This window comes from Cryptosporidium sp. chipmunk genotype I (genome assembly GCF_004936735.1).
Source record: "Cryptosporidium sp. chipmunk genotype I strain 37763 chromosome Unknown contig_17, whole genome shotgun sequence".
Taxonomy (NCBI): domain Eukaryota; phylum Apicomplexa; class Conoidasida; order Eucoccidiorida; family Cryptosporidiidae; genus Cryptosporidium; species Cryptosporidium sp. chipmunk genotype I.
In genome coordinates this window covers 848,075-859,898 of record NW_027125614.1, presented here as the reverse complement: position 1 = coordinate 859,898, position 11,824 = coordinate 848,075, and the positions used below count along the sequence as shown (strand labels likewise).

At 35.8% G+C, this 11,824-nt stretch overlaps 5 protein-coding genes across 5 annotated transcripts; 3 read left to right on the top strand and 2 right to left on the bottom strand.

Moving 5' to 3' along the window:
* Positions 1-561: 561 nt before the first annotated feature.
* ELE39_001349 (signal peptide-containing with transmembrane domain) lies at positions 562-5,457 on the top strand (the record flags this gene model as incomplete). The annotated part of the gene is made up of 1 exon (XM_067344388.1): positions 562-5,457. One exon carries the CDS (start codon positions 562-564, stop codon positions 5,455-5,457), a length of 4,896 nt encoding a protein of 1,631 aa, XP_067200426.1.
* A 647-nt stretch (positions 5,458-6,104) lies between these two features.
* ELE39_001348 (RRM domain containing protein) lies at positions 6,105-7,265 on the top strand (the record flags this gene model as incomplete). Its single annotated transcript, XM_067344387.1, has 1 exon — positions 6,105-7,265. One exon carries the CDS (start codon positions 6,105-6,107, stop codon positions 7,263-7,265), a length of 1,161 nt encoding a protein of 386 aa, XP_067200425.1.
* Positions 7,266-7,320: 55 nt separating this feature from the next.
* Positions 7,321-8,700, bottom strand: ELE39_001347 (CDC14 phosphatase; the record flags this gene model as incomplete). The annotated part of the gene is made up of 1 exon (XM_067344386.1): positions 7,321-8,700. The coding sequence occupies one exon, from the start codon at positions 8,698-8,700 to the stop codon at positions 7,321-7,323; it is 1,380 nt and encodes a 459-aa protein (XP_067200424.1).
* Positions 8,701-9,403: 703 nt separating this feature from the next.
* Positions 9,404-9,958, bottom strand: ELE39_001346 (60S ribosomal L6; the record flags this gene model as incomplete). Its single annotated transcript, XM_067344385.1, has 1 exon — positions 9,404-9,958. One exon carries the CDS (start codon positions 9,956-9,958, stop codon positions 9,404-9,406), a length of 555 nt encoding a protein of 184 aa, XP_067200423.1.
* A 699-nt stretch (positions 9,959-10,657) lies between these two features.
* Positions 10,658-11,806, top strand: ELE39_001345 (elongation factor 1-gamma; the record flags this gene model as incomplete). Its single annotated transcript, XM_067344384.1, has 1 exon — positions 10,658-11,806. One exon carries the CDS (start codon positions 10,658-10,660, stop codon positions 11,804-11,806), a length of 1,149 nt encoding a protein of 382 aa, XP_067200422.1.
* Positions 11,807-11,824: the final 18 nt, after the last annotated feature.

Here is an 11,824-nt window from a genome sequence, read left to right as displayed (position 1 = left end):
GGGGGGTGGGGGGGGGGGGGGGGGGGGGGGGGGGGACGATGAGAGGGGCTGGAATTCACTGAAAGGAAATATATGGAAAAGAAAAAAATTCAAAACTTAAAAAGTTTTCTTGGTCTAAATGTACCCAATCTCTCTGAACTAACCTTTCTTTTAAAATTGGTCTTTAATCATCCTTCAAATTTCTTCTATTTACTATTTATAATTTAATATCTGATCTTTAGTTTCTTTAAGTCTCAAAATGATCTCAACAAAAAGTCGTTACGATATTTCAAACAAACTAAAAAATTATCCAAAGAGTTGCATAGTGAACTTTTCCAAACCAAACAAATCTAAATTAAATTAGCTGATTATTTCTAAACTTGAATTATAATTTCTCATACTAAAGTGGTTTTCTACATGTATTTTATTGAAGCAAAAAGAAAAAAATTAATCATTTTTATAAAAGGCGCGAACATTCCCGATCTCAAATTCATAGAGTAGTGCATACGTTAAGTAAGCCACATATTTGGGATTAATGAAAATTTAGAAAGGAGATTGGGGAAAGAAAATAATTCATCTCAAATGAAAAATCAACAGTTAATTTCATGGTCAGCTCTTGTTATTTTGGCTGTGGTGACGTCATTTGAAGTAAAATATGTGGGATCTAGTATTGTAACTGAGGTAAAGCCAAGTTTAAGCCAGAAATTAGGACAAAGGTTAGGGGCAGATACAGGAGAATCGATTGGAGCCATATCCAACTCAAAAGTGGTACATAGAACAGAAATGAAAAATGAAGTTAAGAAGTCAACCAAGAATAAACCTTCAAGTGATTTACCAAGTTCTATTTCAAGGTATCCAGATTTATTGTCTAAAAAAGATCAGAATGAAAGTACCAGTCGAATAAATATGGAGGATGAACTGGCAAGTGCACAGTACTATTCTAAAATGAGCAAAATATACTCCAAGAGTCCAAAATCTACAAAAAGTACAGCATACCCTATGTTTACTTCAAACTATCTACCTTTAGAAAAGCGTCTTGAAGACTTTTATATTTCTGGATCAATGTTAACAATGGAAGATAGGATTGATGATGAGTGTGCTGGACATCTACTTGAGGCTGAGGGAATCTCCAAATCTAAGATGATCAGTTTCAAATGTCCAGCAGGATCAGCAATTTCGTATTTGAGATTCGAATATAAGGAGTTAACATTCAATGCAAAAAGAAAGAAAGATTCAAAAGACCTCAAACACACTGAAATAGCAATTACTGGTTTAGGATTTGGCTGTGATGATAATCAAAGTTTTATTTATATTGGTAGTTTTGCAAAACCACATATTAAATTATCAATACCTCAAGAGAAGAAAATGTGGATTCACAAGGTTAATGCATTTATAGAAAGATCAATCACTGGACAAGAGTATTTAGCAGGATTTTCAGCCTCAGGAATTGATGGGACATTTGGTGTTAACATTCCAAATAATGATTTTCATATTGCTTACGATTTTAGAGAAAATCCTCCATTTGTTCCAAGATCTCGCTTTTCAAAGTATAAAGAGTGGAGTGGTAGCTTTATGACTGGAGGATGTGTTGGATTAAGGACTGGTAAAAATATCAATTATATTAATAGAATAGCCTTGATTCCAGTTACTATCCAACCTTTTAAAACCCTTCCAATTAACCCTTCTCCAGAATCTTATATTTTTGAAAATTTTAGTGTCAAAGCTAATAAAGTGCTTGCAGTTCCTAAGCTTTGGCCAGAATGTCAAATGCTTTTTGGAACATCTTCAGGTAAATATCAAAGTAATTTCTTTCTCTTCAAATTACCAAATTCCTTAAATCAGTTAAATTTCAACTTTGTTGAAGTTACATACACTTCAAAACATATTCCAATCTCAATTGAGTTTAAAGAAACCGTTTCACAAGGTTCAGTTCTACTTGGAAAAAGAGTTACTGATCCTTCAGTTATTAAAGTTTCTAGGACCGGATCTATCTCTCAAATTACTATTGGGGTCACTGAGGAAAATATGAGCAGACTCCAACTAGGGTTTGTCTCATACTTAGAAATAGTCATTGACGGAATTAGTACTATATTTATCCAACAAAGAGTCCCAAGCTTTAAAAGAACTTTCTCTGGGAATGACCTCAAGTATATTTGTGCTGAAGTTTCTGGTACCGGAGCTCTTTTAGGATTCGGTGCTTACTTTACCAAAAAACTTTATGTATTACCTTTCATTCAAGGAGGGGTACAAACTCATTTCTCAGATCTACAAGGAATCTTTTCTTCGGAAACATTTGATTCTTCCACTCCCAGTGTTGAGATTGAAAAAGTTCAGTACCTACTTCCAAAGCATAAAAAGAGATCATTGATTCCAGTTGTTGACTTTATTTCTGACAGAACTGTGGACGTTTACCAAGGGAAAAGTATTACAAAAAATGTCTGTAACTTTGGAGAATCATCCAAATTAAATGACGAACTTGATTATTATCTGGTTACCTGTAAACCTGGGTATTTCTTGAAGGGTTTACACGTATTTTCAAAGACCTCAGAAGATATTATTCAGGCTTTCCAAATAGCTTGTGGAAATGGGGAAGTTAGAATTGGTGAGAAAACTGTTAAAAAGGAAGGAGTTACAATCCTCGAAGATGTACAAGAAGCCCAAAGTCTTGGATTTGAAATTGGTTATAAAGGAGAAAGTCTCTCTAGTGAGTTTGCGCCAGTTTCCATCAAGATATACAGTTCAAATGGAGATGAATTATTTCATCACAGAACTGTTGATAAAAAACTTAAGAAAATTATTACCTCCGATTCGAAGATTAGCTGGAGATATAGCAAGGATGGACCATTCAATGGAATTTGTTTTGCAATTGAGACAGTAAACAAAAGATCCATAATTAGAGGAATTACTTTAGCGAAACCAGAAATCCTTGGAGAAAAGCAAATTAGTGACTCCATTGTCAGACCTAATATCTTCTATCCTGCAGAATATAGAGCTTTTGGAATGGCCTATATCGCTTTTGGCGATGTTGCAATTGCAACAAGAACAGGATCATCAGCTCCAGAGGAATGTAGAAACGAATGGTTAATTAATCGCAAGAAAAAGAAATTGGAAAAGCCTAAAGATGTTGGTACTTTTGCGTTCACTTGTCCCAAAGGACACATTATTACCCACATCCATGCGAGATCCAATAAAAAGACTGAGCTAATGGGAATAGTTGGACTACTTTGTTCTGATGGATATTCTGGAGCCATTATTGGGACTTACCAGGATCTTGTTCAAATAAGTAATGTTAGTTTGGTTGAGAATCTGCTTAATATTAGTCCACCCTACTATATTCACTCAGTTCTTGTTGGAATTCCACAAGTGATTGGTGATAGATTTCTTGCAAAGCTTGAAACTTATTCTCAGACTTTCTCTGGAGAAACGAACTTAATATATAAATACTTATCAAGCAAGAACGGGATTGAACACAAGAGAGGAACCAAATCAAGTGAAATTAAGAATGGCCCATTCGATACATTCTGTACTTTGGTGCAAAGTAAGCTTATTAGAAACTCATTTAAGTTAAAGAAAGAAGGTATCTTAAATATTGGTCTTAAGCCTGCTCCAAAGATAGAAACTCTAAAAGGAGGAAACCCTATTAAGGCTACAGGAAACATTTTTGTTAATCAAGTTAGCTATCCTCAGTGTCAAATCACAAGAGCTCCCTTAACAACAGAAGTAAGGGAAACTTTCACAGTCTCTTGTCCTGATTCAAGCTCATTTACCAAAATTATTCCCTTGAAAGTCTCTTCAGAGAAGAATTCCAAAATTGTTGCTTTCATTATAGAGTGTGATAACGGAGGAAGAACTTTGATTGGGTACTCTTCAATAAAAGTTGATCTGGAGACTTTAGTGGATATACCAGAAGATTACAAAGGATTCTCAAAGGATTTGCCGGCCCAATACCTGACAGAGATTGATGTTTCTTTTGATTTCAAGAAAACAGGAATACAGGGATTTGATCTCTATATTAATGATGGAAGATCCAGCATCTATCCTGTTGGTGTCAATAAAGAGGAAATTTCTACTTTATATACCAGAAGGTACATTGGATATTCTCTTTCAATGATTTGCTTGGAGTTCGGAGAGATTTCTAAAGAAGTTACTGGATTTGGAGCATATTTTAAATCTCAGGGTTTATATTGGCAGGACGAATTCATTTTACCTCCAACTCAATTTCCTTTTATTAAGGAGGAAAAAGCCCCTTTGAGCAAGACTTCAAAGGTGGAAGAGTCGAAATTCGTTAAAATTTCAAACTCATTTATAGTTCCTGAACCAGAGGCTGTTTGTAAGAATTGGGCAGGAGTACACGATAACAAAGAGAGTTTAAGCTTTGGTCTATCTTGTGGAGAAACTAGTATAAAGGAGATCACTATCTGTCATAGGGAACAAAACTCCGGAATTGCTGGCCTTAAAATAACTTGTGATGATAAACACAAAGATTCCTCATTTACCGTTGGAGTTTGTGATGATAAACATTTGAAAAGGACCAACAATCTGGCTCAAGTTTCGGAACTAGAATTTGGCTTTAGCAAGAACTCAAATTCTTTCGGGTTTTTCTTGCTTTCCAACTCAGAGGGACTGGTTTTGAACAAATTCAAGGCTAAGGCTGTGGATTCAGAAGGTCTTGGGTCAAGTATTTACTGGACTTCAGATTCAAATAACGGAAAAATTCTAAGTACTCTTTGCTTTGATTTGGACGAGACAAACGGAAGAATCCACGCAATTGGAGTCCCATTTGAGAGCAATGAGAAAATTTGGGGCAAAATTGAGCCTCTAAGCTTAGATGAAGAAATTACTCGTTCCGATAGACATTACGCCTCAGAACCTAAAGAGAGCAGAACTGTCAGAGGAGTTCCAAAGGTAAATTCACATGCAGACTTAGATGATGTTGTAACCCTATCCCTAAACGAATTGTATGGAGGTTATATCACCCACGATAAGAATGAATTCTCCACATACTGCAGAAAGCTGGTTGGAATTCACAAGGACGACTCAAAGAACACAGCAGTCCTTTGCCCCAGTAACCATAGAATTGCAACAATAATGCTCTATTTATCCTCTCCTCCACCTGATGGTAAAATTGTTGGAATGCATGTAGCTTGTCATAGCCAGTTCAAGTCAGAAAGGGTTTCTGTGGATGACTCTTGGACTGGAATGTTTGACGTCGGAACCAAGACTGAGTACATTCTAAAACAGGGAACTGCTGCCACAATATTCAAGCGTCTATCATTCGGGATGAATTCAAGAAACATCCTGATTCATGTATATGCCAGCGATGAAATAGGAAGAAAGTACTTAATGTACTCGCAGTCCGGCGAGACAATTTCAAAGTTCACTGAATACAACCAGTCCGAAGGCTACAACTACTTAAGAGGTCTATGCTTCGAAATGGATGATAAAAACATACATAGGATTGGGTTTATAATCGAATAGGTTAGGTAAGCTTATAGAAACAAATTAAAAATCTACTATAGCTTTTGTGTCTCCTTTCCAAACCTGAAGTTTGTTAATAACACTGAAATATTTACTCACCTATTGCTTACAGCAATAAAATATTATCTAGTTGGAGTTTACTCACCCTCCCCATTTCTAACTCCTACAAAAAAATAAATACAAACATTTATAAATCTTCAACTAAATTTATCCTAAATAAACTGCCAAGTTCTCTACTAAACATGCCGTTGTCTTCTTATATAGCAAAGAACCAAGAAAGGGCTCAGTTCCCGAAACAAAAGATTCAAATTTAAGAGTACTAACCAAACAAGGAATTCTAAAAAAGCCTACAATAATCGAGCCTCTAAAATTTAAAATTGTAAAATTAGTTAAAAACAAATTCTTCATGCAAGTTATCCTCGTAATAGAGTATGTAAAAGTAAATGAAATATTTGCGCGCCTAAACACTAATATAACAAATTTTATTTATCCTGGTCTAAGAAATTCTATGATCATTGTTTGGATTTAATTAATTAAGCTGTGAAAAAAATTAAGAAAGCTTTTAATATTGCTGATGTAGAATTGAAGATAAAAACGAGTCATCCAACAAATGAGTATTTTTTATGGTCATCGAAGCGAGTTTTAAAATGACAAACAAAATAGGAGCTAAAAAAGAAGAAAGAGACATGGAGACTAAGGAAATGTTAAATAATTGCCAGAAATTACCTTGTTCTGCTCTTGAGTTTTTGACAGGGGAATATGAGCTCGAGGAGGAGGGTATAGTTGAATATAGAAATGTTGTTTCTCTGTTATCAAAAGAGCAGCTTGTTGATATTTTGAGCAAATCTGCATATCTTTATAATATTATTGGTAGTGCTTGTAAGTTAATTGTTGAGAGGAGTCCTGTAAGCAGAAGAGTGATGGTTAGAAACATTTCCTTCCAGACTTCAGATAAGGTATTTTTGAATTTATTCGAAAAGTTTGGTGAGATTGAGGACTCCACCATAATTCGAGAAAAGAATGGAAGATCAAGGGGCTATGGGTTTGTAACATACAAGAGCAGTGAATCAATTAAGAAGTTATTTAACGAGAATTTAATACTTAATGGTAGACAACTGTTGGTCAAATTAGCGGCTGATCCTTTTTCTGAGTTTACATGTGGCCCTATTGATTGCACTAAACAGGTGATGGAGTCTAATCAGCGGCTCACGTCCACTATATTCAAAAAAAAGCTCTTTATTAGGAATTTATCCGAATCCACAACCAATGAGAGCCTGAGACAGGCATTTTCTGAATTTGAAGATATTGAGGAGTGCTTTGTTATGCGTGACCACAATACTGGGAAATCTAGAAAGTATGGTTTCATTACTTTTAATAACCTAGGAGACATGATGAAAGTTCTTCAACATCCAGAAAGAATTGTAGATGGGAAAGTAACATTCGTCTCTCTCGCTTTTAAGCAAAAGGATACATCAAGCAACGTTAATAAGAAATCAGACACACCTTGCACAGAGCTTCAAGGCTCTTATCCTTTATCATTTCCTGTACAGTCAGGGTACTTTTATGATTATTATAATGCGTTACCTCAAATGCAGCTTGACTTACAGAATACGAATTTGACTTCCGAAAATGTAAGAAACCAACACCAGATGGAGGTTTACCCTTACCTCAATCAATGCTACTACTCCTCAAATCCATGCTTTACGCCTTATTTCATCCCTTATGCTCCATATGGTGTTTATTCCAATCTCTATGCTTTGCAGAATAATCAAGAACATAATTCAAAAGAAGAAAAGGAGAGGAAGTGATCAAGTTTTAGAAGTACGCAGTTATAATCGAGTTTTATTAAATAGGGAAATATTACTATTTATAATTAACTAATTGTTTTGAGATGATATTTTTTTTTGCTTGGACCAATCTTTCACCTTGGCCAGCATCTCCTATTATAGCAATATTGTCAACAGCACTGAGGTTTGACATCATCTGTATGACTTCTTGTTCTATAGAAATATCGTCACGATTGTTTGTGGTATCCTTTGATATATTCTTCTGTTGCGTAGTTATAGGATATTTACTAAGATCCGAGTTTTTGTTTTCCACAAATTGTGAGCTGATAGATTGGATTTGTCTGACTTTGGCTTGTTTCTGAACTGCATCTTGGACCTTCCTGGCTATAAGTGGGATTTTTGTGTCTAGTCTCATCGCTGGAGGGAGAATTGAGCCTCTTGCAAACAGATTAGACTCTATCTCATGTAGAAACTGTTGTTGAGGTCCCAATACACTTCCTGGCCTTGCAATTCGGTTCCATCCAATCCACGCAGCTGCGGTAAATCTGTAGTTCTTTATAGCGTAGCAGCCAAGAAGTGTTCCTGTTCGTCCAAGTCCTGCCTTGCAGTGTACTGCTATAACCCCTTTCTCGTTTTCAGTAAGTTCCAGGAATCTGTTGAGTATGTTTTGGGGAGGGCATGACCCGTCTATAAAGAAGAGTTCTTCATGTTTGATTCCATTGCTTTTAAATCTTTCGCTCTCGTATTGCTTCTTATTAAGGCGAATGACCATGGAAACTTGGAGCTTTTTGAAGATAGGGATGTAAAATTCAGGTGTAAGGGAAAAATAGCCGTCCTCATCAACGCTTGAGCCACTTGGGCCACTAAAAGCTATGAATTTATTGGGGATGACCCATGAAATGTCTCCATTTTCAACCTTTTCATATGTACTATATTCACTAATATCAAAAGTTTCATAATCAAACCATTTTAATAGCATTGCATAATATAATCCTAATAGGCAATCTCCTACAGTTAGAGAATAAGAACATGTTCCATAGGTTGCGTCTCTGAATGAAAGTAAGGGCACGGAATTAAACAGTGCTAAAGAACTTCCAGGTGTCTTTCCTTGTCTGATCATCATATAACAGCATGCTAGGAAAGCAGAGTTCGTTCTTTTCTTCATATCATATACACTAGTACACTGAACAATATATCCTCCAGTACTTTCAACAGTCTTGAGAAGGTTGTCAACCTTTTTGCAGTACTTATAGATACATCTCAGATTTAATGGCCCAAAGTCTTGGAAGAAAGGTTCGTATACAAGTTCATCATCAATACAGAAATAGTAGTTGCTACCTTTTTTATCAACACTTGTGTTCGGTACATTACTAGTACACAAACTCCAGTAAAACTTATTTTCTATTAAAGTCAGGGAACCTTGAATAATATTGTTTATTTTTTTTCGAGAAATCATTGCAGTATAATTTTTAGATGAAGAGCTATATTTTGTAGATTGGGAATAGGAGTATATTGCCGATGGGAAAGTAGAGGAAAACTGATGAGAATATCAAACAGTGTGTTCCCTAGGAATTTATTTTAAAGTATCTCTCAGTGCCGATTTCTGCTCCGAATTTTTTTTCTTTAAGGAAAAAAAAGAACATGTCATATGTTGAAATTTCTTAGCATCTATATGGTATCGCCTATACCGGCGCCACGTCATGTCTCGCGGGTCATGTAAAAGTGAGTAAAATAGTAAAAATAGTAATAAAGTTAGGTAGTGATTAGAAACAGATATTGGGTTAAAAATGTTGTTTTGAGAGTTTAAATTCTTGATAAACTTGCAGACTAATTTTTTTTCAAGTAATCTTCTTTTTTTCGAGCTTTCTCACAGTTGAGTGAGTTGAGAGCACTGTTGCAGGGAACGCAAGTCTAACAACAGCCCCGTGACAGAGGAAAAATCAAGACTTTGATTTTCCTAGACAGTGAGATAAGTGATTACCTAGAGAAAGTTAACATTCAGGCTTAAGGAATAGTGGAGAAAAAAAAGATATTCCGTTATAATAATACTAACGCTTGTATATTCTAAAAACAGTAAAATGGTAATTTTGTAGGTGAATTAAGCAAGCTATATTAACAAAGTTAACAGCTTCAGTTCCTTTTTAAAGCAGTCCTGTAATCTAGAACTTGAGCTTATGAGGGAACATACCACTGGTCAATGTAAATCTTGTTTTTAAATAGCTCATCATCAATGGATTCGACTGTATGGATGGAACGATGGAGGCATCCAAAGCCTGTTGGGTCTTCTTTCTCTCTTCACTGACGACTCTGTTAACCTTGGTTTCCTCTCCTTGGTCCATAAAAGCGTTCTTGTTCTTTTTGAGCTTGGATCTGTCAACCTTAAAGTAATCATCAGTGAACTTAGAGACATCTGCCTTGGAAACATCAACCTTAGTGCTGGTTGCGATGATATAGGCAGGGTTGACTCTTCTGACTGGAACACCATTCAAAGCATATGGACCCGTTACAACTACCAAACCTGATGGAAGAGCCTTCAACATTACAACTCTCTTACCTTTGTATGGACCAGCTAATAAGATGCAAACAACACCTGGTTGTAAGGAACTTCTCAACTTTGGGGCAACTACTGATGCCTTACGACGAGAATAATACTTTCTCCTGAGGGTAACCTTGACACGGTCACGTGGCTTATAGAGCTGAATCTTCTCTGTCATCTTTAGACCTTTTAACCTTTAATACAGTAAAAAAGAATAACCTATTCTACTTTACAACGCTTCCTCCTTTAAGACTTTCTTTCACCATTGCTTTTTTCTTGCAAGACAAACTGAGACAGTTTAAAGACAGAAACGTTAATTTTGCTTCTTGCTATTTATTTTAATTACGAATTTCTTTCTTCCCCTTTTCATTGTATTTACAGTTAATGTGCAAGTTATGTCATTACTTTCGCCTATTTATTCCCATTATTATCTTTATTATTCCATTCATGCCGCTCAACGAGACGCGCGCTATGCGCACACGTCGTAAAGAAAATATTAAGAAAATAGGTACCAGAGTTAATTTATTTAAAAAAAGTAGCTAATAACAAATTAATTTGATAATATATAGTAGGATAAGAGGGACATAGTAAGCAAGTTTTTTAGTAAAGGTGAATAGTAAATTTATTAACTTAGATGCAAATTTAATAACAAATGAATAAATAACTAATATACTTTAGGCGGAGCGAATTGGAGTTTTGTTAGAAATTAAAGATTAAAATAATACAAAAACCTCACAAAAAAGGCGCGAAAATATGGGAAATTAAATAACCTTAGAACAAGCATAAGCACAAAATTGACATTAATATATATTTCTGAATCGTTTTTTTCTTTCTACTAAGAGTTCTTTAAAGCAATTGATTTACTAAATAATTTAGGATGGAGTACACTTTATTTGGAACAGATTCCTGCCCATTGGTATCAATCATCAAGTCCGTCGCTGAGATCACAGGAGATAAGATCAGCCACAAGGTGAGTGATGGCACAGATCACAAAGACTTGGATTTTCACCTTACATTCGGAACCCCAGTGCTCGCCACTCAATTCGGAAAAATATTTGGAACAAGCACAATATTACGTTTTCTTGCAAGGGGCTCTCCATATACTAACTTATACGGAAGAACAGACTCAGATGCGACTCATGTTGATATGATCTTGCAATACATCGACACGACTTTGTCTTCATTGGTTGTTCCACTATTAAAGAAGAGCGGGGATGTTAAATCATTATTATCTGAATTGACAAAAATCTTCGAGCACTTCAACAAGTACTTCAACTGCCGTACTTTTGTTGCTGGTGAGCGTATCACTATTGCTGATATCTTATTAGCTGCTATTATTGATTCTTCAATTAGATACTCTGCTGGAGCTCTCTCATTGAAAAGTTTTGTGAATCTACAAAGATATATTGACACCATTCTCGCACAACCTTCAATCAAGAAACACTATGGTGAGTATGCAAAGAAATGCTCAGCTTCTAAAGATTCTCAGGCAAAGTCTCACTCAGGATCTACGGATGTCTCTGAGGAGAAACCAAAGAAGAAGGATAATCCATTGGATAGCCTCCCACCAACATCAATGAGCATGGATGAATGGAAACGCGTATACTCAAATACTAAAGACTTGAAGGGAGTCGCAATGCCCTGGCTTTACAAGAATTTCGATGCTAGTGGATATAGTTTCTACTACATGAAATACAACAAGCTCCCAGATGAATTAGACGTTGCGTTCAGAGCAAGCAATATGGTTGGTGGATTCTTACAAAGACTTGACAACAACTTCAGAAAGTATTCCTTTGGTGTCATCAACATCGTGGGAGAGGGTAACAATTTTGACTACCAGGGTGTGTTTATGTTTAGAGGAGTAGACATCCCAGAGGAAATGCAATCTCACCCTTCATACGAGTACCACACATTCACTAAGCTTGACATTTCCAAGCCTGCTGACAAAAAGCTCATCACTGACTATTTCTGCAACGATGACGAGGTAGAAGGACTCAAGATTCAAGATTGCAAGGTCTGGAAGTAGGAGTTTCAAATTGACACC